Genomic DNA, 27,044 nt, shown 5'->3' with positions numbered 1-27,044 from the left:
CTCCATAGATATGCTTCATCAACTTAATAAATTGCTCGGAAAAAAAACAAAACGCATAGTATTTCCTCTTTCGTGTACAGTTTTTCTTTTATAAGGGAGAGTGTATGCACTCTAATTGTCAATAAAGACTAAAAAAATTAACGAAAAGTAGTTATACACGAACGAATATCACAAGCCGGTAAACACAAATATGCAAGGAAGTAAAAACAACTGAGTTTGTCATTGTAGCTAACTAAGTTGAATAGGCATGGCACAACTAGTCACGGTTTCTTTTCATCCGGCATCTGACTAGTCAACTGAAACGGTGCTGCAATCATTTAAGCTTCAGATCTGTTTCCAAAGGAAATGCTTTTCCACGATGATTAAAGATCATGAAATCTAGATTTGCAGGTAAGCTCACCACCCTGCTTTGTACAGACAAAAAAGAAGCATGTTAGTAGCTTGAAGCTCATTCAACTCCAGTAGAAAACACAAGGTCAAAAGCTGGATCGAAGATAACAAAGAAACTGTCGTTCAATAAGTTCATTAAAGCAGAAGCTCATAAATCAACCATAATTAGCTTCAAAGAAATGCAAAAATAGAATGTGCGCATAGAAAGAAACTCTAGGGCTAGTTTTGCATTATTTTACTTAAAATGTACATGATGCCATTACTCTAAAGCTACGTTTACATTCATTACCTCCCTTACATGCATTGTTTCATACTCTAAGGGTGCGTTTGGGTTCAAGGATTTGGAATGAGTGGAAGAACTTCAAATGACTCCAAATGGTTACGGATTTGGAATCCACTACAATTGCTCAAAAACCCCAATTAAAAATTTGAGCTACGTATTTGAAATTCCTTGTCAAATGACTCAGTCCAGACGAGCCAACGATTTTGTTATTATGGATTTGAAATCCCTCCAATCCAAACGCACCGAATGAAAATAGATGGTGCCCTATATAGTTTACGAAATACATCAGATATGTCTTTTCGGATAATGTGTGTCTAGCCTCTCCAAAGATATGCCGATATCACTATGCATCTATCTCCACAATAAAACTAATTGAATCAAAAGGCGAACATCCTCATTATTTATCAAGATTCAATTTTTTCGATTTTTCGTGTTTCAGGTGCACTACGTGCTAGTCTATACATCTTCAAATGCACTTATATAAACCAAGCTCCAATATTCACAAATTTCCTATTTTATCACTTCAAACAAATTAACCTAAAAAGAAGAATTGAAAACCTGTTCTCATCTGAATGGGGGAGTATCGACAGAAATTTTCCGGGCACAGTTAAAGCAGCCCACATGCAAAAAACCATTCCTGCAATCAACTCCACAACTACCTGCAAAATACTCGAAATCGCACACAAATTAACCCTAAAAAGCACACCTACGCACAAATATACACACATAACCAATGGTGTTATTGAAGAAATTTACGTTGATTGGGGGTCCGGTGAATTGATCATCCGTGATCTTGAGCAAAGTCCTATCTGCGAAAAAAAATATATGTCAAACAATTGTGTCAATTTTACAAATTTTAGAAACTGACGACGAGATTTGAACAGGCAATCGATGAGGTGAGGGTACACTGGATAGTGGAGTAGGCCGCGTGTGAGAGAATCAGAACTCCGAGAACACCGACGGCGAATCCCAAACCCATCTTTATTGCTGAGAAGAGAAAAGTAAATCGCCGGCCGGTAAATCTGGCGATTGATTGTTGGTTGAATTGAACCCAAACGGGTCTCTGTTTTGTGGGCTTTATAAATATGGGCTATGGGCTGGGCTTTTTAGATAATTAGCCCGAACCCGTATCTTATTGGGCTTATTTTATTAATTATGGGCTAACTTTTGTTAAAAAAATGAATTAAATCGTGTGGTTAGGATTTGTTGACATAGAAAAATAAAAAATTAAAAAAATAAGGATGTACTAATTCTAGAAATACAATTAGCACATTTGACATTGAAAAGATAATTAGTTGTCTTATGATGGATTAAAAATATATTTAATACTTTTACAAGTATATAATTGTATAAATTATTGTGTTTTTTTGGTGACGAACCAAGAATTTAATGGTCATAAATAGTTGATATTGTAAGCTTAACTGGCATTGTTTTATGAGATAAATCGCTATACGATGTATGAATAATAAGATTAAGAAAAAAAACGTGTAACTTACAAGCGAGTGATTCTTTTTTAAAACCTAAATTTCTACATCAGTTTCTCAATTCGCAACGATTTTCAATGACGGCTTGCGAGCTGCTGTTTTTCGATTTACATATGAAATGTTTTTCAACTCTTTCGATAATTCGCTTCGACATGAATGTTTGTTGTTGTGAAGTAATTCAATCTCCAATGAAAATCAATTTATTCCATAAAAGATTTTATGGAGGTTGAATTAAGATCTAAAGAATGGGGGACTCAAGGTGTTCAAAACTTCAAACAAACACTAACATGAAAAAGGTAAACAACTGTTTATTTATTTATTATAATTATTATTATTTTAATTATTTTTATATCTTAAAATCATCAAAGATTGGATGAAAAAAAAAGGCCAATTTGTTGAGATTTACTTGCAATGTTTGAGCAAAAGATGTGTTTAGACACTAAGGTGGGAAATGTCTAGTCAATTATTTGATTACATATACATTATTTTCCTTTTAATATATATATATATATATATATATATATATGGCCATGATGTAAAATTAATTTGAGGGATTGCCATGATTTTTTTTTTATTGTTCGAAAAAAGTTTTTTTTAGAATTTAGAGTGAAAAGGTTGGAATATTGTGTAATAACCTTCAAGCATTTGTATTATATTGATTATTGACAACATTTTTCTGCAAATTCGCAAAAAAATTTGTTTAATTAATTGATGATTGATCTCTGGCTTTAGATTGAGTGCTTGAACAATTTCAAGTAAATAATATTGCATAATATATATATATATATATATATATATATATATAGTATGATATGACTTATTCTATAAGGGTTATTATTATTTATTAAAGAGTATAAGTATTAACCATTAATTAATTAAAAAAGAAAAAAGGTAAAGGGGATAAAAATCCATCAAACAGGTGGTGTTTAATGTTTATCCCTCTTTTATTCTTTTTTTCCTCTCTTTTTTTCCTCAATTTATTTATTATTATTATTATTATCAATTATGCCCCTTTACAATATTTTTTAAACTTTAACTGCAGTTGAAGCTATTCATCTCTGCAACTCTGATTTCCTATTTTCTTTTTGCATTTTTTTATTTTATTTATTTACCCTTCTGCTTTTTTTTGCTCTCAAATCTTCCCCCAATCTTTGATTTTGGTTGATTTTGGTTACTGGTAAGCAATTTATCAAAATTCGTTTATGTTTCTCTCTCCTCCAATTACACGAATACACATTGGAGGCGGCATGGAATTTTGTTTCTCAATTTTTAATTTTTTCGGGCAATAGATCTTAGGGTTTTTTTGTTGATTCTATTATTTCTCTTGCAATTGGTGAGTAGGGTTTGTTGTGAAACTTACGCTGACTTGAAATAGAGCTCTAATTGCTTTCGATTTTTATTGTATTGGAAATTGGAACTCTGCTCCTGAAAATTTGTTTACCGTGATTGAATTTATTTATTTATTTTGGGGATAATGTGGAGAGCCCATATTCTCGTTGTGCATCCTGATTTAGTTGGTTTCTTTCGTTTGTTGGATTTTTTGTTCTGTTCTTGATTGGATGTGCTCTAGGTACTTCAATTCTAATGTGTGATTTTATGAAATTCAAATTGGGGTTATGTATATGTGAGCTAGGGTTCCAGAAATTGATTACTTAGTTCTGATTGACATTGGTAGAGCTGTAATTTATGATGTATGAACTCGAAAGACTGTACTTTTGAGACCTCTGAGTGTTGATTTCGCTTTTGATTCGGTTGACTGATACTATTGAGGGGACTATTTTTTCAATGTCTATGTAGATTGAACATGTTCGTTTGTCCATATATTCTAAACCTTAGAATTTTACATTCTATTCCTTTGTTCTACCAGGACTTGTTTTGACTTATTCGAATTGTCATATCGGAGGTGATACTCTGGGAATGGACAAAGGTGAAGCATTTGTGTGATGAAAAGACGTACAAATGGTAATGCAGGTTCCGTTAGACTGTGAGCCTTGCCTTGCTCCTGATAATCTCGGAAACAAGGATGGGGATTCTAGTGTGCCCTCGTCTCCACAAGAACATGTTGATCCAAAGAGGCCTGGTATTTTTCGATTTTTGATTTTGTTTTTAATCTTTATTAGATGTACAATAACTGGTGAACATCTATGCTGATTTTTTTTTTTTCATTAACTATGCAGCGAAAAAACAAACAAGGCAATGGAATGATTCTGAGCCTTGCCTTGCTCCTGATAATCTCGGAAACAAGGATGGGGATTCTAGTGTGCCATCATCCCCGCAAGAAAATACTGATCCAAAGAGGCCTGGTATTTATTTGTTTAATTTTTTTAATCTTTATTAGATGTACAATAACTGGTGAATGTCTATGGTAATTGTTTTTTTCCCCTCTATCATTATGCAGTGAAAAAACAAACAAGGCAATGGGCTGCTTGGACTCGTCAGGAGGAAGAGAGCTTTTTTGCCGCTTTACGGCAATATGGCAAGGCAAATTTCCTGTTACTTTCTTTAATTTTACAGATTTATTCGGAAAGAAATGTCCTTTTCCTCCAAATATATTCTGACAATTGTTTTTTTTTTTCTTTTTGGGCAGAATTTCGAGAAAATTACATCGCGAGTCCAGAGCAAAAACAAGGATCAGGTGGTTTTCATGAAACTGCATATTGATTTCTTCATTTTTTCCCCTTGATATTCTAACTCTTCTTGTCATTTTGATCTTTGGCATACAGGTTAGGTATTATTACTATCGGCTTGTAAGGCGAATGAACAAGTTGCTAGGCCCAGAACTTTGTCTTGATGCAAAAAACTCAAAAGATACCAATGGTGCAATGCTTCGATGGTAAGTTAATCTATTGATTTGTGTAATGTATCTAGAAAATATTCATCCTGATTAGGTGGCAATTAGGTAATATTTACAAAATATTTTATGTTCCAGTTTCGTGTTTTTTTTTACATTGGCCTCATGTATGACATAACCGATGGATGCATGCAGATTTTTGGTTTGTTTCTTTTAGTCACAGTGTAGGGCAAATATGCTGTTCGATTCAATGTGGTTTTTATCTATAGGTCTAGTTATGATCATCTTTTTGTTGTATCAAAGATTGTTTTCCTCTAATTGATAGTCTCCCAACTGCTGTATATTCGTTGCAGGTGGTCATTATTGGAAAAATACAGCTGTAAAGCATCCAAGCTTCATTTAAAACCTCGAAGATTCAAGATATTTGTAGAGGCTCTGGTTAGTTTAAAAATAGTGGATTTGTACCTTGATGAAGAAATAATGGAAGTTGTGATTGGACTGACTGTTTCTTTATCATGAAGGAGAACCAACTCTTGAAAGACCGGAAAAAGAATATTAAAAGACGACTTTCTACTGGAGGAATGAATTCGCCTGTTGCTGACATCCCTGCCTCAAATCAGGTCAGAGCGCCAGGCCATGACAACCGTGCAGTGAAAATGGTTCTTGTTGAAAAAGTAGGAACTGGGAAAGGAGCTTTGTTCAAGCGCCATGTCAATACAGGAATTAGCCGTACAAACTGCAAAGTAGACACAGCTTCTGTCAAGACAACGAAACATAAGCGAAAAACAGGTAGACTTTGAATATATCATGGACACAGTTACGAGAATAGGTTCTATGTTTAATGATGTTTCTTGGTAGCAGATTAGCAGTTAAATGCCTATTTCCTATGTTATGAGTAGTAAGATTATTTCCTTAATTTAATATCTATAAAAATAGTATTCTTGATTCCCGAGTGCTACTGTTCCCTTTGGCGTGTTTATAGGGTTTAATGATAGTACTTGAGGTGATTAATTGGAAGGTTATTGTTAGTTCTCGTTTGGGTTCTCTAGTCTCATCTACATCGTATTAGTTGTTAACTAAAATAAAAGTAACAAACTCCTACCATAGGTGCAGCTAAGGAAGATATGGTTCTTCTTTTGCAGACTAATCGATAGTATATGTGCGCTCATGTTTTGTATAGATGGTAGAGAAATCTATAGAAATTGGGCATTTTGCATTTTCAGTTGTCAGTTCTTTGTATAACAAGCTTAGTCCTGTCTCTGTATATTGTTTGTTTCCGTATATATTTTTGCTTTTGGTATTCTGAAAACATCAGCGTACACTAGTCTAAGGCTTCAAAGTTCGTCTTCTTTGTTAACCCTTTCATTTTGATTACAAAGATATTAGTCTCTGCTCTAACGTCAAATCTATTATACAGGCCTCGCATCAGCAGCTGCATGTAAAAAATGGGAGAAAGCTGCCATTGCTGGCGTTTCATTGGTTGCTGATGCTGCTGAACATTTAGAACGAGCGGAAACTGATAAAGAGATGGAAAAATCTCAGGAGCCACAATCAGGTAAATTTCGACATATTTTTATCCTGAATTTAATGTTTAACTCAGTTGGGAATTAATTTTAAGTTGGCAATCTTGTTTCTCTCATATTTCAGGTCATGATGGTTCTGAACTTGGTGCACCGTCTTTACAAGTTCCTTCTCAAAACATGTTCAACGATAATAATATTCACAACTCCACAAAACTCAAACTCCAGTTGTTTCCGATCGATGAATGTACTCAAAAAGCCTTGGAAATGGTAAGCTTCAAAATGAAGTCAAAATACTGAAGTTTCGAAGTAAAAGTCTACTTTTGACTGTAAAAGTAAGAAAGTATGTGCTTCTGTTAATTTTGCAGGATCATCGTAATCCCCATTTGGAACTAACTTTGAGCACACGAAAGAAGATATCATCTGTTTTAGAACATCTCAATCGGAAATGGGGTAACTCAAAATTATTATGTGAAGATTTGATGCTTTTCCCTTACTGGGCACAGAGGGAAAACCTATTAGAGTATCAGAAGTGGACTAAGGACTCCACACTTTGTGCAGCAGATGTGTATTACCTAATCGGAAGCCCTCCGATTTTCCGCCTCAGGTTCTGCTCTCGTATTCCCTTTCTGTCCAAAGAATTGTGTTAGCAGAGTGGACATAATGTAACATATTTTTCTTTCTTATTTCAAGATACGGCTGGTTTTCAAAATCTGAGCTTGAATCTGCGACTGCTCAACCTTTGTCGTGTACCAATATCAAAGAGAAGAATTCGAACATTAACATTGAGAACCCAAGCGGGCCCCGTAACAATCACCAAGCTGTCTCTGCAGAACAAATTATCACTCTGAATTCTTCATCTGTTCAGTCTGGTGTTTCTGTTTCTAACATCAATAATTCAAGATATCGTGATAGCACTGCAGTTTTGTCGTCAATTGGAGAAGCTAGTGAAGATTTAGCACCTGAAAATACGGTTCGGCTTCAATCTTCTTCGCTTTATTGCTATTAACTTGGAATCATATATTACAATTTATATGCACTTTAAATTGATAAAAAAAAAATAAAAAAATCTGTAACCACTGTTTGAATAATTATTGTGATTTACTCGCTCGCAGTAGGACAAAATTATGACCAAATTATTAATTTACGTATTTATACCTGCCATGATTCTGAAATTTGTTTTCCTTGAAAAAGGATATGGCATTTTCAGCTGGGGAGTGGGCCGATACCCTCACCAATGTAAGTATGGGAGATCTTCTCTCTGATTCGCACAACAACGCGGATGCCAACTGCACAGACTTTTCTCTCCCTCTTAGTTCGAACTGTCTTCAGCAGATGCCGTTTACTTGCGACTCTTTCGATGCTGCAATTGCCGCTCACATATACAAACATAACAAAGCCGACTCACAGCAGATTCTTGCTTCTCATGCACCCTCCATATGGGATGCTGAAGTAACCTGCGATGCCTTTGCTTTCCAGAAAAACGGTGCTTTCTGTGGTGAAGACAAGAATGCATGCATGAATTCGAGTCCATCTTCTGACAAGGAAGTTGAGGTTCGATTCGGAACATCGTTCCGTTTGATCCATTTGAACTAATACTAAGAGTTCTTCATAAAGCTGTTCTTATTTTTTTCTTGCAGGAGTTGCTTGATGTGGATAAATTTGCATATAGCGATCTTAATTGTGAAGACATTGTGGATGACTGTAGATCCGATCATCTATTAGAGAATCCCACAAAGGATTTTGGTGGGCTCACTGATATTTACTGGGTAAGCTTTTCATAAGCGTGCATTTTTTTATTGATCTCGTTTGATGATTTGGTGTTTATTTATCTAATTCTTGATTTTTTTTTGTTTTGGGTACAGCCTAACTCTTTAGGAGCTTTAGATTTGGATATACCATCATCGTGTAGATACAATAGCAGCGATCTGATTCTTAACGATAATAGCCTTGGTGGTTTGAATCGTTTGATAGCAAACAGTTTGGATGCATTTCAGAGCTGTTCGTTCTTTGGCTTGGACAAGAACGAACCTCCATTAACAGCTGAGGCCCCACCCCAAACTGCTTCCATCTCGATATCCGATTTCAAAATCGGGAGTTAAGTTTAAAAATGACAGGGCTTGGATATATAGTTAGGGTTATGTACCAGTCACAAGAACCACAAAATTTGCAGAACTTTCATGTGGCATGCATGCATAATCCTCTTATGTTATTATTACCGGTTTTTTTTTTTTTTTTTTTTTTTTTTTTTTTAAATAATTTTGTACTGTACAAAGTTTCGGAATTGGGAAGTTATCGTACAGATTTGAAATCGGCTTCTAGCGCATATTATGTATTGATGTATATTTTCTTTGAACATGCGAAGAAGCTATAAAAACATTTCGATTCGAAATACAATAAATAAGTTGGACGTGATATTATTCTGGAACGAATATGCACCATCGCATTCGTCATTCGATATTTTACAATTTTTGTGTGATTCGGAATTCGCATATGCTGCTGTGCTGCCCCCCCCCCCCCCCCCCCCCCCCCCCCAGGTTATTGGAGGGTGAATAAGACTGGTCATTTTGGGTTTTTAGTAGTGGCATACAGCATACGTCGAATGTCAATTATTCGAATAACTATGCAATCTGTCGTCATCTAACAATTCAATCAACATCTCAATTGTACAACTTTTCACATCAGCTTCGTTGGCCTCTATTTTAACATAGATCAGTAAATGTTAGGGTTTTTTTTTGGGCCAAATAGATTATTCCATATCCAGCCCAATTTCCCCCAAGTCGGCCGGCCCACATACGAAGCTCACCAGTTCGGTCAAATCTTTAGAAGACTCTAGATCTTAGATTCTCACTGTTTGATCTGAACCGATCTGAGATACTTAACCTCTGACACTCTCTCTCTCTCTCTCTCACAACCTTAATTTCTGATTCTCTCTCTCTCTGACCGTACCACCGTATTGAATTCAATTTGAATTTTTTTTCCCCGAAGAATTCATTTTACAGTGGTTAATATCATCATGTGCCTCCATAGTTAATGATCAGTTCTAGAAGGTGGAAAATATCATCATATATGAATTTGGTGGTAAAAACATATTTACTGATGTGTATAATTGGATCTTAAACGCAATTGGTCCATTAAAGGCCCAATTAAGGGAAAAGTCCAATTAGAGCTCCACTTCTATAATTTTCTCCCACATTGAATCTCTACAAGAAGTTTCACACTTCTACACTTATACCACATTGAAAGTTTACAAGAAACTAATAGTCAAGTCCTACTATAAAGACAAGGTATGATTCATTTGTTGAAGTATCTCTAATTTGGGTGATATTTTAGCCTTTGCAAAGTATCTCTTCCAATACCTGACTTGAGCGTCGGAGTGTAATCGCCGGGGCCACCCCGGCGAGTCACTTAGTGTCTTGATTTGTTTTGTAGGTTATTCGGCGAACCCACACCTTTGATCCCTTTGGGCACGTGGCAAGGACCCTCGGCATTTCCGATATTGGGCTTGAAGATTCCCGGACTTAAGAGACCAGTGGGCTTCAAGAATATTGGGCTGATCCACCACAGGACCACACACTTTTGTTGTGTAGCTCCAAATTAGTTAGATAAGCAGTGATTGTCTGATTGATTGGTTGAAGTTGAATGTACACTATATATCTTAGGTACAACTAAATTTCCAGGGTGCACGTTTTTCCCTTAATTGCCCCCCACATGCAAATCTGTTAATTTCTCTTAATTTATACACACTCTGAATATTTTTTTCAGGATAGGATAACCTGTGCTTTAATCTGAAACGTTCAAAAATACTACTAACATATATATAAATAAATATAAATATTAATGTTCTTTATTACGCATGGCCCATGCATAATTCCAAAAAACTAAATGAATCACATTTTTGCCTCTATATATATATGGTCAAATTTGTTAGGCCAGTAGCTATCTGCAGAACTCAAAACACTTCAATTATATATAGTACAATACAAGAAAAAACTATTCATTATTAATTTATTACAAGAAAAATAATGAAGGAAATTATTACAAAAAAAGTTCATAAGCCTCATGCAATTCTATTCCCATATCCTCTGCAAGGCCATGTAATCCCGTTCGTAAACCTAGCCGTAAAACTTGCGTCAAACGGCTTCAAAATCACCTTCATCAACACGGAATCAATCCACCACCAGATCACCAAAGCAAAAGACGGTCCTGCCCTTGGCCAAGATGATATTTTCGCCCAAGCCCGTAAATCCGGCCTCGAGATACAGTACGCCACCGTGAGCGACGGTTTTCCGCTAGGGTTTGACCGGTCAATGAACCACGACCAGTTCTTTGAAGGGATCCTGCATGTTTTCCCGGCCCATGTCGATGAACTAGTCGGCAAACTGGTGGAAGCGGACCCCACGATCAATGCTTTGATTGTCGACACATTTTACGTTTGGCCTTCGTTTATTGCTGAAAAGTACAATCTTGTTAACATATCTTTCTTTACCGAACCAGCACTTGTTTTCACTTTGTATTATCACTTGGAACTCCTCAGAAAAAATGGCCATTTTGCTTCCAAGGGTAAGTTTTTCTAGGGGCAAAATCGTAATTTTAAGTTTGCATGCAGTTAATTTGCAAATTTAGCTTTTTTTGATTGAATATATATATATATATATATATATATATATATATATATATATATATATATATATATATACACTTGAATTATTTTGCTACGTCTAACAGAAAATCGAAGGGATGCTATAGACTACATACCGGGAGTAAAATCGATAATGCCAACTGATTTAATGTCCTATCTTCAAGCAAACGAAGATGCATCGACGACGACGGTGCACGGTATCATCTACAAAGCATTTGTGGACGTGAAAAAATCCGACTTTATAATATGCAACACAATTCAAGAACTCGAAGAAGAAACAATCTCAGCCCTAAACCGAGAACAGCCTTTCTATTCGATCGGCCCGATTTTCCCACCGGGCTTCGCCAAGAGCTGCATATCCACAAGCCTGTGGTCCGAGTCAGATTGCAACCAATGGCTCAGATACAAGCCACGTGGCTCGGTTTTGTACGTGTCGTTTGGCAGCTACGCACACACTAGTAAGCATGTTCTTGAGGAGATTGCTAATGGGCTTTTGCTTAGTGGGGTCCATTTTATATGGGTGCTCCGGCCCGATATTGTGAGCTCGGACGAGACGGATATCCTACCCGTCGGGTTCGCGGAGCGGGTCGCGGGCCGTGGGTTGATTGTTACTTGGTGCTGTCAAGTTGATGTGATTTCTCACCCGAGTGTGGGTGGGTTTATGACGCACTGCGGGTGGAATTCGATATTGGAGAGTGTGTGGTGTGGGGTGCCGTTGATTTGTTACCCTTTGTTGACGGATCAATTTACCAACCGTAAATTAGTGGTGGATGATTTGAAGGTCGGGATTAATTTATGCGACGAGAAATTAATAGTGACTCGAGAAGGGGTTCTCGAGAAAATTAATTATTTGATGGATGCGAAGAAATCGGAGGAGATTAGAGAGCAAGTTGAGAAGGTGAAAACCATGTTAGTTGATGCAATGGCAAATGATGGATCTTCGGTAAGAAATTTCACTTGCTTTGTGGAAGATTTGAAGGGTAAAATTGGTACGAAAAAGGAGTTTGTGGAAGATAATTGAGTTGAGACATAAAGTCATAATTATAAGACAGTGATCTTTCTGTTGTCGTATTTATTTATTTTCCTGCATGGTTTGTATGTATTCCGTTTGTACTTGATGCTTATATTATATAATCTATTATGTCATGCAATAAAATTTGATTTGTCACATTTAAATTGTTTTTAGAGTTAATTTTGAATTTTGATATTTCCCCAACAAATAATTATCTTAAAAACCTCGCACAAAAAGCTAAAAAAGACGAGAAATTCGTATAAACGCTTACAAATCATACCATTCGAAACAAAATTTTCCAAATTAAACAAAAAAAGAAACACAGCGAAAAGACGGATAATCGAAGTTCTTAAGTGCAATACTTCAATTTCTACTGAAATGACTAGTGGCTGACATAGATAGATTTCTTGATCCTATAACATGGCAAAAGAAGGTGATCATTTTGATTTTCCTTTATATGGGGATTTATGGGATGTTTTCTTGAAAGGTTTCGCGTTTGGCTTCAACTTGCTCGAGCTCGAAGACTGTCCCCATTGTTTCTTTTGCTGTCCACCGCCGCCACCACCTTTTCTTTTCTTATCGCTCTTCACATTGTACATGTCTACAGCCTACATTTTCCGACGCAGACCCAAAATATATTTAAATGAAGCTGGAAGATTTGAGTAAGAAATAAAACGTATATTATTAAGATAAAAAAAAAACTGCACCTTTTGGACATTGAGTATCTCATGAGAGTGTTTGGACATCAACTTGTTCAAAACATTTTCATTTTGCTGTTTTTCCAAGGCACCCATGCCTGATCCTTCCACAGCCGGTAAGAACTGCATGCCGATAATTCGAAAATTATATCATCACCAATTATTAGTATTGGTCAGTGAAAACATTTAAGATTTTTTAGTGTTTCAAAGGGTGAGAAAAGCACAAACCTTTCGATACTTCTTTTCATGCTTTGGAGCCTTTTCTCCAGGCAATTTCTTATCGAATTTCCCACCGCTCGCTGTTGCAGTTGATGCCATTCCGGCGACGTGTTGTAATTCATCTTTGCTAATTTTCTTAGGCATCGATTGGGTTCCTGTTATAGGTAAAGATGTTGCAGCGAGTTGAATGTGGCTGCATAAATAAAGCATAAACAAACTCCGATTTAGTGTTGCAAAGGAACAGATGTACTGACACTCGAGATAAACATAGGGCTTGTTTCATAATCATAAAACACTCCACACGTCTGCGATACATTCAGTAAATAAGTGGCATTCTAAAAAGAACACCGAAATCACAGAACAGGTTCTGTTATTCAAATTCAATATTGATCGACAGTTGTCAACAACACAACCTATGTTTTGATACCATGTTGGAGAATCCTCATATTAGAGCAAGTAAATGACATATTTCTTTTCCAATCCAAACATAAAATTAAATAATTATGGAATTACTCCTGCATATGTACTAGGTTGACGTATCTTATATTTGATAGAAGAAGAGAAAAAAACCTTGGCAGGGCACCAACTTTATTCGCTTGTTTCAAGTTATGTAACCGATTTTTCTCCTGTTTATCAACTTTGCCTTTCTTCTCTTTACGTCTCTCAGCAAACGGATCTTTTCCTACTTCTGGAGAAGTAAAACAATGAGTATCGTCAAATCATGAAAAAAGTGTAACAAGGGCAATAGATAATGATATTATTATCAGAATTACAGAGGAGATGCATTTATCTTTTCGAATAATCTTAAAAGCCGTATTTGTTAATAAATATCAGGATTAATTCTTAAATCAGGTCTGAGATTCTAATCATCATGTTACATCTTTATCATTCTCTAAGTCATAAAGCTCTTGATATGATTTTATATCCCATTTCAATATGGTAGTCAACTGAACAAGACTGAAAATCGATAAGGAAAACGTATTCTTCAGAGATTTGTTTGATTGGAAATAGGAAAGGCAAGGAGACAGAAAATAATATACCGTCAGTGGCCTTGGCCTCGATGATTGGTAGGTCGTTGTCATCATTAACACGATCATAACCATAGCGGCGCTTCCAAGACTCAGTTACATCATCAAATACCAACTTCTCTTTGTTTTTGTGTTGTATGCCTGCATGATGTTTCCAACCAAAACACATTACACCCATTAAAATGTGCACCAAGTCAAGCAAGCGGCACTACATTCATCGGAACTGAAAAAAAGAAAAAATATTTTTTTAAAAGGGCCCAAACAAACCTTTCTTTTGAGCAAATTTCTCCCACGTTGTTGGAGGTGTAGGCCTTGGAATCTGAAAACCAAATAAGAAATAAATTTGGGATGTTCTATTAGTATTACATAAAAACCGCGATAGCATGCAACAGGTAAAGATCAACTAGCCACAATGAATCTGCTACTTTTAGCATAATCTCTCAAATGAAAAAAAGCAGTAGTTGGCCATTTTTATCTTTGGAAAGAAACTACAAATAAGAAAGATCAGAACATTAACGATAAACCATGTGTGTATCGAGAAATGTTCATCCGACAAGCAACTTTAATGGAATAGAGTAGCAAGACTATATTTTTACAGTATGATTACAAGACTCACTAAGCAACCACCATCAAGGGTTACATTTTCACCAATACCAACTCAAACCTCTTCCCAAAAAGAGTACACACACACACACACACACACACACACACAATCTCTGTTAAAATTATAGAGCATACCGGCTTTTCTCTAGGCAATTTGGTGGTAGGTGCCGGGAGCTCGACAATAGGGCCATCGCGGTCTTCTCTCGAAGGCAAAGCGAAAAGGGCATCCGCAATTGTTTGAACTAATTTAGTGCCCTGCTCAATGGCTTTCTTCGCGACTTCCTCCCTGTTGAAACAAGCAATTGTTAACACTAAACAGAAAACCTAATAACCACTATCAAAAACAACAACTCAACATTTGAAGATGAGAGAGAGAGAGAGAGAGAGAGAGAGAGAGAGAGAGAGAGGGGAAAAAGGAAACCTGGAAGAAGAAGGAGAAAGGAATTGATGATGACGGTCGAATGCCAGAAGGTTGCCGAGATCTATCTCGTACTCTGATTCCGCCATTTTTGATAGTTAGAGGCGGAGGAGGCGGTGGTTTTATCGTTGAGTTATCAAATTCACCTCTATTTTGCAGAAGCAAATTAGGTTTTGAGTTTGGGAAACTGAAACACTTCCCCCCCTCTGCTATGTGACGATCAAGGCAAACCTCTAATCCCTAAATTTATTCATTTTGGGCCTCAAATTATTGTTTTTTAATTTTATAAAATAAAATTGTAATTTCTCAACAAGCCCAATCTGCTGGACCCAAAACAAATAGAGCCCGGCCCATCTTGCAATATAAGACGTTTAATAATAATAATAATAATAATATTTTAAATTTTAAATTGAAAAAAAGAAAAACCAATAATATTAGTTGTGCATTGAATTGGTATTAATATTATTATTATTATTATAATTATAATTTGGTGGTAGGATTGAGATGAAATCAAATCAGAGTCAAATCTTGGAACTTTCTAATATGCTGTGAGTGCCCAAAAGAAGGAAAACAGCCAATAGGGATTGAACTTGATCGTGAGTTTCTCAAACATGAGTCCGATAATTGTTTTGTCGGATTTTGAAATTTAGCTAAATTATTTTTGATTTGTCAACAAGTCCTTGTATATTCACTTATTTGCAGATGGACCCTATTTTTATTCAGGTTGATAAAATGTCTCAAAATTAGCTCCATTAATATTTTGTTCGACTCAAATCAAATAAAATTGAGCCGAACTTCATACAGGCCCGGCTATATTGTCGGTCCTAGTTATACTGTTATGGTATGATGTGCCTTGCAGGTAGAAGTCATATTTCATGTTGTCTAATATTTCATGTTGTCTAGCTCGTTTGGGCCAATTTACTTCATTAAGCCTAGTAAAGGGTTGAAGCCCATATTCATCTCATTACAAACAAGTAGTAAAATAGGCCCGTTTGACTAAATTTATTTTATACAATTCATAGACTTTTACGTTTAATAAATTATTTTATGAGTTGAAACGTAACGTACGTCTTATTTTTAGAATTATCTTTTAAAAATTTCAGGATAATAAGCTCTCGATATGTTTCTAAAAATTATCTTATTTACTCTTCAATATCTCATTTATTAAAACAAAAAACACGTTGGAAGAACGTATAAACTCTTAAACATCTCGTCGGTCCGACCAACCTCTTTGAAATTGGAGATGGATGAGACACCAACAAAGAATTTTGCTCTCATTGTTGTCAGAATTGCACGTGTTACTTTTTTATTTATATACCTTTTCATCTTACAAATAAATAAAAAAATTCCTTTCACATCCATTAACTATAGTATATTCCGGCCAACTCCATCAACTCATTTCTTATTTACCACACCCTCCAAAAGTAGACCAATACTAAAACAGACATGCTGAAATATGTGTACTATCACGTTACATTCCCAATCCCACAAACTATATCAAATCTAATTAATTATTTATAGTAGTATTAATCAATTAATTAATTAATTAATTTAGAGAGGAAATGGGTGTGGGGGTATTAAAGGTATTTCGAATATTAAAATAAGTGGGGCCCAGAAAAAGTAAAGGGGGGGCGGGGGGGCCGCACGAGTGAGGAAGCTGAGAAGAGATAATACTGCAACCAGACCCGTACCCATACCCGTGTACCCGAGCTGTTACTCGCACGCTTGCTCCTCTGGGGATTCCCTCTGTCGGCCCACCTCATGATCTTCCCTTTTTGCCCCCAACGACCCGGCCCGTACCCAGTTATAAATTCAGTTTCACATTTGTAATATCATTTATTTTCTTATCTATATCTACGAGCCGAGCTTAAGCTTCTTTTTAGTTATTCTTGAGTTCACAAGTCGATCTACTCGTGAGCCTTGTATTTATTTTATTATTTATATATTATTTTTAATTTTTATATAATAATATAAGTACATATACAAATTAAACAAAAAAAAAAATACAGCTCATTATTTAATTTTCTTATTATAATATAAATATATTTTTAATAATATTAGGAAAAAAAGAAAGTGCACAAAAACTTACTATATAAATACATTTTTACTATAAAGAATATGTATTATAAAGCATGAATAAATGTGAAAGGAGAATTACTGATAGAACAAAGACTGTACGAATCAAATTCAACTTAGATTTGTTTTCACTGTTTAAACATTAAATTATGTCGGCCTATCTATTTCAAAAAAAATATTTATTATTAATAAATATTTATTGACCTCAACGACCTTTTTTCTATTTTTTTCCTTTGTTCTAAGCTGTAATCCAATTCCTTTCTGCCAACTAATATCTCTGGTGCGCGCGTGTACAACAAATACAATTAGAGTTAATTAATTATTTTACTTTTACTATTTTTATTTTTTTTATATAATTTATAAAATAAAAATAGTGTATGTTTGAAAATATCGATATTTGTGATTATGCAAAGTGTAAAATGAAGAGAAAGCACATGATTTGAACCCCAAAAGCCAACATCCAATGTACCAAAAAGTTATTAATTCATTGACTAGCTTCATTTATTTTCTGTCAAACATCTTATCATATATTATTATTATTATTACTATTATTATAATAATAACAATAACAATAATAATAATAATTATTATTATTATCATTAAAAACGCATCTTTTGACCTAGCTTAGCTATGGCTTCTTTTCACGTGTTGTTGCTCTCAAAGAAACATCTCAAATAAGATAAATACAGAAAATTTCAAATTTGTTAAAACTCTTGACCTAAATATTGTTTTTGTGGAAATAATTAAATAAATAAATAAGGGTTGGCAGAAATAATTAATGTCTATATATATTGTAAAAACATAAAGTAAAACATAATAAGACAATAAATATATATATCATGACAACTATAAAACATTTTGAAACTGCAGTGAAAGCCCTAGCAACCTTACGTAGCTCAAAATGAGAAAATCTGAGTTATATTTTTATTTGTCAATACCACAAATAATAATAATAAATAATAAATAAATAATTTTTTGATGTAAAAACGCTTAATATGAACACAATTTATTTGCAAAAAATGAGCGCACGTGTGAGGTGTACGTGTGCGTATACTGTAATATTGACTTGACACTTCTCTTTTTGAAAAAAAAGAGAGAAAAAAAAGCTCAATATGAACACAATTTTTTTTTTCATATAATAATCAATATTTAGTTAATCTAATCATGAAATTAAACTATATATATAACAACGAGCATATATATACATATGAATATATAATATACTTTAATAAAAGGACATTAATTTATCAAAGATAATCCTGCGTAATCTCGAATATTATTACCTTCGATCCATAAACGTAAGATTATTAAAGTACATTCACAAAACAAAACAATATAATAAATCTTCGCTAAAATAAATTAAAATGATAAATTAAAAAAAAAAAAAAAAAACTTCACCCGGCCTCATTAATCCTTAGGCAGATTCCTGTCACCGGAGCAAACAAGCATGGCTATGCAACGACGAAGAATGTAGAATTTAGCACGCTGCTTCTTCGCCAGATGGCTGCATTTCTCTCCGAACGATCTTCTTTCACATACACTATCTTCACACCGCGTATTCTTCTTCTTCTCGCTTTCAGCCATCATGAACAGCTTAGCTTGTCTTAATAATATTATTATTATTATTAATATTATTATCATATATATATAAGAACTGATGATCTTGAATATCAATTGGTGAAGAAGAAGAGGGAATGTATGTATCTAAATATATATATATTGGTGGAGGAGTTTTGGGTATTCTGGAAATGGGAAAATAATATAAGAGGAGTACAAAATTTGAGATCGACAATTTGATGAGCTATAATTCAGAGTGATGTGTGTGTATTCAATAGGGAAATGTGGCCTACATAGTACATTTTTTCTTTTTCTTCTTAATTATGTATTTCAGGTAAATCAATTTAATAAATAAATATGTTTTTACAGCAAAAAATATGACATGCATCTGGTCTGGTGGTGGAATATGACTATATGTTGTCCCTCATGCTTTGGCTAACTGTAACTATCACTACTCTGTGCCAGTTGCAAACAAAGACAAAATATTATTTTTATATTATTTATAATATTGCACACAACCACAGGGTACCTTGACTTTTTATTTTATCTATATAAATTTAGAATTTTTCTCTCTTCATATTCAACTGCTTTTGTAAATTTTATCTACTTTTTCACTAGGGTTTTTATCTTGGAATTTACAAAAAAAAAAAAAAAGACATAAGATTATATATTGGCATTTACAAGATTCTCTTACCATTCAAAAAAGATCTAATTAATCATTAGAACCAAGGTGTATTTTTTTAGAATGTCTAGTACTACTTAAATACTTTTAAAATGAAAATAAGCGTTTGAATTTGTTGTGTTGATTTTTTGTTTCCTCATACTTTTGAACTTGTTGTACATACAAGGGTAAATTACGGCCACTGCTAAGTTAAGGTCAAATATTCTCTAGTTTGTATCAATTTTACCTCATTCGAATTTCACATTTTGAAACAAGATGATCATAACATGTGTCACTTGGCTTGCAAATATCATAATCTGTTGATCAGATATCTGGTGACATAAACTGTATTTTTGCACAATACGAGTGCAAACTAGAGAAAATTCAACGAAATGTAAAAGATTCTATTCAATTTTACACAACATGGGTGGACGTGTAAGAAAATTTATAGTCAAGCGGGTTGGTTGTAATTACCCAAACATAAAGGGTTTTTTCGTAATTTAACATTAGTTCAGAGGGTTGGCAATAATTTACCATATATCGAAGGAGGAATATTAAATATGGGTAAATGGCAAATAGGCCCATGACAAAGGCAATTAATTAAAAGAGGGACATCAACTTTTTTGTCTTTCAAATAAATCCAGTCTATTCAAACTTATTTGCAAATAAGAAATAAAATTACTCCCAATTCATTGAAACACAATTCAACTCCAATTTAAATATTAAAAATAGATACAATTTACGCATGTGTGGCATAGCAGTAAAAAAAAAAAAAAAAAAAAGTGAGAGCAGGTACTAGGTAAAAAATCTGAAAGTGGGAGTCAGTTTAGGGTGAAACAAATGCAGAAAGTAGAATATGTTTAAAAATGGTGGTAGGCCAAAAACTCTCATCACTACCAACTTATGCAATTATTATTTTTTTTCAGATTAAAACTACTCATTGCAATGCCTACAGTACACACAGTCCCACAATTTGTCCTATGTCGAATAATTTCACTTTATATAATTACCGCTAATTAATTCGACTCCAACTCGTGCAAACTCTAATACGAGTTTTTCAAAGGCAACTGCCCGGCGGGTTTTTATTGTTATTGTTACTTATAAACCGATACGAATATTGTATGCTTCGTCGGGTCGGGTTCATAATTGCATTGTTTTTTTTTTCAACTGTCAGAAATGATTTTACCCATTCTTTTTTTACCCGGGGATGAAAACGGATTTCACTCAATTGCACAAGGAAAAAAATATTGACTACTGTCGCAAGATAAATTGAGAATCGCGACCACTGCAAAAGTTAGAGTTCGAGCACAATTCAATTGTCTCATAGAGTCGATAATATCTAAGAACTTACATATCGATTCAATCCAAATTTATCACGATATGTATCTATCCTGCTGCTCCTGAAGAAGCTTTGCCGAAGATTTGGCGTCCAAATAAAGAGAACTCACTTCTTCCAGATCCGCCTGCAAAAACCGAACAATGTCATAATCACTGATGCCAATACTTAACAAAGTTATATACATACCGAACTATTTAATTACCTTGCAAATATTATCACGACCGTTCATCTTAGCAACTATGCTGCCAGGAGATAACAGCTGAACGGCATGTCTGATCAAACAACATAAATCAGAAAAAAATATTTAACGTAAATAAATAAATAAAAATAAATAAATAAATAAAAACCTCAAAGATGCTTGTTGTCCGATCTCTCCAAGAAAAGCCAGACTTTCCTCGTCGATTTTGAGTTCCTCAACCTGAGCTCTGATAGCTAATATCTGTCCGAAAAATAAATGTAAAATTATTTTTTTAAGGAAAAAAGTCAGGTTTTTTAAACATCACATGCAAATAAACAATGTGAGGTAATAATGTTTAACCTGTATCATTTCAGCGGGACCGTAGGTTTCTGTTCTTATAATAACCAATCGGTCCAACAAGTCAACTGGTATACCGTGAGGACTAGTCATATCGGTTCCTCTGTAATTTGAAGTCATTATCAGATTATATTAGCAATTAAAATTCAGCTTATAAGCTACAATTCGGAAAACTTGATTCAATCTGATAAGAAATACCTGACGCTACAAATTCCTCGATTTGTGGCAAAAATCACAATGGGAGATAGCGAGCTTTCTAAAGCACGATTTAAATACGAAAAGCACTCCATATCCAGCATGTGAACCTGCGTTATTCTTCAAGTATCAGGAAATACACGAACAAAATCAAAAGATAAACTTTTATGCATGCAAGAGAAAAAAACCTCATCAATAAATAAGACACCAGGAACGAGTTCTGCCACACCCTCATCTATATACCGGTTAACGACCTGAAATTGGTTTAAGCCATATATAAGCAAAACCGCTTTCAATATTCAAAAACCCTAATAGAAGATTCAAAAAATTAAACTTTCGTTATTTTTATAATGTACCTTATTTATTTCCTGACGTAGCTTGTCGGTTATTTCAGTTTTCCTAGGTTTCATCATCTGCCCCATTAGAGACAATATATCTTGCCCACCTTGAGGCCGTGCATTCGCCGCATCGAGATCATGCAATGTAACATCCTAAGAAAATAATAAAAAATATTCGAATAAAAAAGTTTTGTATAATGCTTTCGATGAATGATAAATCGATAAAATAATGATTATGCACGTAATATCAACACACCTGGACTATTTCCTTCTTCTTGTGAACCTCTCCTTTAGGAAGTGGAACGTATTCTTCGGCTTCAAGGTCAAACTCAGTGGCAAAAGCGTCACTTCTCCCAACCCTTTTAACTGCTCCGCTATTTGCTTCAATGTATATAACATCACCTACAGCTACCTGCAAGTTGGTACCGTTAATAATCGGAAGCTAGAATATGAATTCTTCGTGCAATGTGTGTAAAAATGGTCTTTTTAATGTTCTATTCTTAGTGTTTAAACAAGTTAACTAGAAAGGAGAGGCGTGTGCTCGTTGGAAACTAACTTTTTCCTTAATCAAGGCGTCGTATATTGTTGGATCCAACTTCAATTGTTTGGTCCCTTTTACGGTTTTCAACCCAATTATGACGTGGCTAATACTTTTGCCGTATCCACCTGTCACACTCTCGGTTTCTTCTGGAGATAATTCAGTTACCTGTAATTTAAACCAGCACACATGGCATCAAAATCAGAAAAAAAGGAGTGACTTTATTAACGATTCTTGATTTAAAAGAAAATTGGAGTAGCTTACCTCTCCTTCATAAACCTCCTTGCTTTCTTTAATACGGAGACCAATCGCTCGTCGAAAATTCTCCATTAGAACCTCAGTTTTCTTTACTTCTGACGAATACACTTCCGATCCAACCATTGGGCAAAAAGGAACCTACACATTTACGAGGCACAAAAAATCCACAGGTCACAAGTTAACACCAGAGACAACTATTTCTTTCTAAATAAAACATAGAAACAAATATCACAAATGAGGTCCATTCCAATAAAATTATGGATTTTCAATATAATTCTTGCTCCTATAATTCTATAAATCCACTACTCATACATATTGACGATAGGCACGAGTCTTTAAGAATGTGATTTCCTAAGGGCCCGAAACTTCCAATTGAAAAATAGGCAGCAGATAACAGATCCTTCTTTTGCCCAAATTAAAGAATTCAATTACCTACATATTGATGGTCATAAAGAACAAGTGCTGCTAATATGTGTATATATATATATATATACCTTGCTACCAAGCTCTTGTGAAATTCCAAGGGCAAGAGCAGTTTTTCCAGTACCAGGTGGACCAGCAAATAACAGTGCACGACCAGCCATTTTCTTTTGGCGAATCATATCAACCACAAGGCCACCAGCTTCCCTCGCCGATGCCTGGCCCACAAACCCAGCTGCCAAAGGTATTGCTTTCCCATCGGGCTATGAATGCAATTAAGCACCACACACAATATCAAAACCAGTTAAACAACAAGTTAATGGAATGATTAAAAATTCAATCTTGGAATTTCAAAACGAATGTTTCTATGTTTTATTCGCCGGAAAACCCTAAAACCCTAAAACCCAGAACTCAATTTGTTTTTTTTTGTTTTTAAACTTTTTGAAAAGTGCGTTACTGCAGAAATAAGGAGAGTAATAATTGATTACCTCAAGACCAAGGCCTTTGATGTGTGTGTGAGTGGCGATTCTCTGCTTCTTAGAGGTGGATTGTACTTCTTCTATCTTCATCCTGTTCGAATTTCTGCGATTTTGATTTTCTAGCTTCTCTCTCTCCCTCCCTCGTCTCTTTAATGGAGGCGGTCTTTGGTTTTGGGTCCGCTAAATGGTCTAGTGGGCTTATATTTAAGTCTAACGGGCTATTTTTTGTCTCTTTAATTTGGGTTATTTAAACGTGGGCTCAACTCTCATCCTGCATCAATTTGTTCCATCTATTTTTCATTCCTAAAACTACAATTTGTTCCCTTAATTGTCATTTCCAAGACCGCCTAACCAATTACCATGACGTGGACTAAAAGGAGGTCCACCAATCAACAAGGAGTTTGTTTAAGGTAATTAAAAGCAATCACGAATTGACCCAAATCGCAGTAAGAGGAAGTATCCCACCATCACTCTATATGTGCATCGTGGTGGTCTCATAAGACAATATTAGTCCCACCAAACTCATCCCTATGACGGGTATAGACACAACGGTAAAAAGGAGAGATTCCTTCTCTAATAAATATTACTTTAGTACATTTTCCTTTAAGAAATGTTTCGCCCCCCATTTTACTGACTGACTTGACCGTCGGACTGACGCAAGAAAAACTTTCCCTTAACAACCAATTTTACAGGTCTCCTAAGACAGCGGGCTCCTTCTCGGACAAATTTTATTTCACAATGGGCTTCTCTTCCTTCCCAAGGCCCATTCAATTTTTTTAATAAATTATTATTATTATTATTATTATTATTATTATTATTATTATTATTATTATTATTATTATTATTATTATTATTATCTGAAAAGAGATCGGGCCTAAACAACCCAATCTCAGAAAAGGGGTGGCCCACTAATTCTAATAACCCTAATAACTCTCTTATGTTGGTCAAACCAATGCACTGTTCTGATATGGTCTCCCATTCCGATAACCACCACTCTCCACCACCCGACCTACCCCATTTCGTTCCTCCTCCGCCTACCTCCGCCACCCACAATCCTAGGAAATCCTCTGCTGGCGGACCGTCCGCCAGAGATCGCCATGCCAAAATCAACGGCTGCGGCCGCCGTGTCAGGATACCGGCGCTCGCCGCCGCCCGTATCTTCCAGCTGACCCGAGAACTCGGCAATCGGTCTGACGGCGACACCGTCGAGTGGCTCCTCCGCCAGGCCGAGCCCTCAATTATCGCCGCCACCGGCACTGGCATCGTTCCCGAGGAATCCGTCTCCAATTCCTCCCGCGCCGCCGCCACCACCACCACCGCCGTCACGTACCCGCCGATTGCAGCTCCGATCTCGGTAGCACTGCCGCCTCCGGAACCAAGCTGCAGGTTAGACCTATTCCAGCCTCAGCCTCAGCCGTCAAATCCAGCAATGGCTCTAGATTTCTCCTTGAATGGGTACCACCAGACGCCGTTCATGGCGTTGATGCTGCAACCGGCGACGGCGAACACCGAGGTTGACAGTTATCGCCGAGCAGCTGAAGACTACCAATAGATCTAAAATCGATTCTAACCTAATTAGTGGGGATTAATCAGCTAACCCTCATTAATTATGAATTAGCATAATAATATCTGATATCTCCTCATCTTAATTTGATAATTGGGAATATTCTCTGTACTTTGTTAAATGACAATGAGAACTGATTCTGAATATATCAACAAAAATATTGAATTACTTGCCAATTGCCATGGACTTTCGAGATTAAATAAAGTTTTTCATCGGCTTTTTACCCTTGTACGGTGTTCGAGTATTGCACGTACTCGTTGAAGCCTCGACAACCGCAACTTCTCGGACCATTTCCGTAATTTCGCTCATTTTCGGCCGTTTTTTCGGAAGTCTGGTCAAGCAGCAATTAGCTACAAGAGAGAGCTTTTGAGCTGATTTAATTACTTGCGTGCCTCGTTCGATTCTCGGATCCAATATCTGCTGAAACTTTTTACCGTCCGATATGTACGGCTGTATCCACTCCAGTAGTTTCTGCTCGTTTTTGGGGCGATTTCTTTCCAGTGGTCTTCTACCGGTGATCAGTTCGTACAAGAAAACACCGTAGCTCCAAACATCGCTCTTTGATGTCAGATGACCTGTTCTTATGTATTCGGGCGCAGCGTATCCCATTGTTCCAACAACCTGGCAATATAACGATATGAAATCAATTGTTATTGCAATTTTGCATGAATTATATCGAATGTAAGTAACCATACCGCCGTCGATACATGTGTTAGTCCTTCTGTGGGCCCCAACCTAGCCAATCCGAAGTCCGATAGCTTAGCATTCCAATTCTCGTCTAGAAGAATGTTCGAAGATTTGAAGTCTCTGAATATGATCTGTTTTATACAAGATCATAAAAATATCCATCTTTTATGTGAGAGAGAGAGAGAGAGAGAGAGAGAGAGAGACCTGAAAATCCATTTCCTCGTGCAAATACGCGAGGCCACGAGCGGTATCTAGGGCAATCCTAAGCCTGATAGCCCACGGAAGGGAATTCACGGATCTAATCGATAAGTGGTCATTCACACTTCCATTAGGCATGCACTCATAAACGAGTAGCCGTTGAATACCTCTCTCATCATCCTCAGCACAAAATCCGACGAGTTTCACAAGATTCGGATGATCGACAATACCGAGTACATTAACTTCCGTCACCCATTCTTTATGACCCTATCGTATATTATATACATCATACTTCAATTCGCAAAATGATTTTATTCCTCGGCGAGTAATAATTAATCAAGAAAAAGTACGAATACGCATACCTGAAGTCCTTTCCTAAGAAGTTGTTTAACAGCTACATCAATTTTCCGAGGTGGATCGTCGGAAATTTTGATCACGCCTTTAAAAACGGACCCGAATCCACCTTCTCCGAGTTTGCCACTGTTGCTGAAATTATTTGTTGCTTGTTTCAATTCTACAAATGTAAACGCCTTTAGATTACGGGACCCGTTGTGAGAACTAAACGAGGATTCAACTGATTTCGGCTTTGGGGTTTTCGCGTTTTCCTTTTCTTCTCCATTGCAGAATTTGAAACAACTCATCATGGTGTCAATTCTTTGGATCTATGCCACTACTATTCCAAATCCAACTGCAAATACGTCGTATGCATCCGAAAATCAATTTCTAGTAACTTATTTACGGAAATATATACAATGGGACACGAAAAATTACAGGAAAACAAAAAATATTTGCTGAATTTTCAAGAAATTATCAAGTTAATTAAGAACACATACAGCTAAAGAAAAAAGATCAGTTTTTTAAAGCAAGAATTTACCTTTTTCTTTGGTAATCTGGGGTTTGGCACTGCTATTTCTTCATGGATTTGTTTGTTCTTCAGAATCACACAGAGACCTGGTCTTTAATATTGATTACTGTTGAAGAAAGACTTCAATTCGTGGAAATTAATTCAAAGAATTCAGTCTTCTTCCACTGTTGTTTCTTTTCATTTTTTACTATGTGAAATATAATATAGTGTAAAAAACAAGAACAGCCTCATTTAGTATTAGCCCAC

At 35.6% G+C, this 27,044-nt stretch overlaps 7 protein-coding genes across 8 annotated transcripts; 3 read left to right on the top strand and 4 right to left on the bottom strand.

Annotated features, from left to right (window-relative positions):
- Positions 1–40: 40 nt before the first annotated feature.
- LOC105956697 (membrane magnesium transporter-like protein) lies at positions 41–1,741 on the bottom strand. The gene is made up of 4 exons (XM_012980578.2): positions 1,580–1,741; positions 1,430–1,482; positions 1,232–1,332; positions 41–404 (listed from the first exon to the last, which is right to left on the bottom strand). The coding sequence occupies exons 1-4, from the start codon at positions 1,650–1,652 to the stop codon at positions 314–316; spliced, it is 318 nt and encodes a 105-aa protein (XP_012836032.1). The 5' UTR covers positions 1,653–1,741; the 3' UTR covers positions 41–313.
- Positions 1,742–3,118: 1,377 nt separating this feature from the next.
- TKI1 (TSL-kinase interacting protein 1) lies at positions 3,119–8,860 on the top strand. Of its 2 annotated transcripts, none has more exons than XM_012980576.2 (15): positions 3,119–3,334; positions 4,025–4,237; positions 4,335–4,460; positions 4,556–4,638; positions 4,745–4,792; positions 4,881–4,990; positions 5,302–5,386; positions 5,470–5,737; positions 6,366–6,503; positions 6,596–6,738; positions 6,837–7,075; positions 7,162–7,441; positions 7,663–8,022; positions 8,109–8,237; positions 8,334–8,860. In XM_012980576.2, exons 2-15 carry the CDS (start codon positions 4,117–4,119, stop codon positions 8,568–8,570), a joined length of 2,367 nt encoding a protein of 788 aa, XP_012836030.1. In that variant the 5' UTR covers positions 3,119–3,334; positions 4,025–4,116; the 3' UTR covers positions 8,571–8,860. The 2 variants fall into 2 exon arrangements, with proteins under 2 accessions (XP_012836030.1, XP_088682366.1); XM_088826240.1 differs by having other exon boundaries at positions 3,192–3,490.
- A 1,471-nt stretch (positions 8,861–10,331) lies between these two features.
- LOC105956694 (UDP-glycosyltransferase 86A1) lies at positions 10,332–12,278 on the top strand. Its single transcript, XM_012980574.2, has 2 exons — positions 10,332–11,031; positions 11,197–12,278. The coding sequence occupies exons 1-2, from the start codon at positions 10,494–10,496 to the stop codon at positions 12,129–12,131; spliced, it is 1,473 nt and encodes a 490-aa protein (XP_012836028.2). The 5' UTR covers positions 10,332–10,493; the 3' UTR covers positions 12,132–12,278.
- An 82-nt stretch (positions 12,279–12,360) lies between these two features.
- LOC105956695 (ribosome biogenesis regulatory protein (RRS1) family protein) lies at positions 12,361–15,330 on the bottom strand. Its single transcript, XM_012980575.2, has 8 exons — positions 15,092–15,330; positions 14,806–14,956; positions 14,335–14,386; positions 14,080–14,208; positions 13,610–13,727; positions 13,049–13,232; positions 12,830–12,943; positions 12,361–12,730 (listed from the first exon to the last, which is right to left on the bottom strand). The coding sequence occupies exons 1-8, from the start codon at positions 15,175–15,177 to the stop codon at positions 12,560–12,562; spliced, it is 1,005 nt and encodes a 334-aa protein (XP_012836029.1). The 5' UTR covers positions 15,178–15,330; the 3' UTR covers positions 12,361–12,559.
- Positions 15,331–20,616: 5,286 nt separating this feature from the next.
- On the bottom strand, positions 20,617–23,659 carry LOC105956693 (ruvB-like protein 1). The gene is made up of 12 exons (XM_012980573.2): positions 23,494–23,659; positions 23,080–23,268; positions 22,592–22,723; positions 22,346–22,495; positions 22,046–22,201; positions 21,808–21,942; positions 21,640–21,705; positions 21,455–21,561; positions 21,260–21,359; positions 21,069–21,160; positions 20,924–20,993; positions 20,617–20,845 (listed from the first exon to the last, which is right to left on the bottom strand). The coding sequence occupies exons 1-12, from the start codon at positions 23,572–23,574 to the stop codon at positions 20,756–20,758; spliced, it is 1,368 nt and encodes a 455-aa protein (XP_012836027.1). The 5' UTR covers positions 23,575–23,659; the 3' UTR covers positions 20,617–20,755.
- A 704-nt stretch (positions 23,660–24,363) lies between these two features.
- On the top strand, positions 24,364–25,224 carry LOC105956502 (transcription factor TCP11). The gene has a single exon (XM_012980355.2). It carries the CDS (start codon positions 24,422–24,424, stop codon positions 25,034–25,036), a length of 615 nt encoding a protein of 204 aa, XP_012835809.2. The 5' UTR covers positions 24,364–24,421; the 3' UTR covers positions 25,037–25,224.
- LOC105956692 (Protein kinase superfamily protein) lies at positions 25,170–26,996 on the bottom strand. Its single transcript, XM_012980572.2, has 5 exons — positions 26,808–26,996; positions 26,296–26,621; positions 25,940–26,200; positions 25,744–25,866; positions 25,170–25,669 (listed from the first exon to the last, which is right to left on the bottom strand). The coding sequence occupies exons 2-5, from the start codon at positions 26,575–26,577 to the stop codon at positions 25,244–25,246; spliced, it is 1,092 nt and encodes a 363-aa protein (XP_012836026.2). The 5' UTR covers positions 26,578–26,621; positions 26,808–26,996; the 3' UTR covers positions 25,170–25,243.
- Positions 26,997–27,044: the final 48 nt, after the last annotated feature.

The sequence above is a fragment of the Erythranthe guttata genome, chromosome 12 (genome assembly GCF_056151865.1).
Source record: "Erythranthe guttata isolate IM_541 chromosome 12, IM_541, whole genome shotgun sequence".
Classification (NCBI taxonomy): Eukaryota; Viridiplantae; Streptophyta; class Magnoliopsida; order Lamiales; family Phrymaceae; genus Erythranthe; species Erythranthe guttata.
The sequence above is the reverse complement of the archived record's forward strand: the minus strand, read 5'-3'. Positions and strand labels throughout refer to the sequence as shown.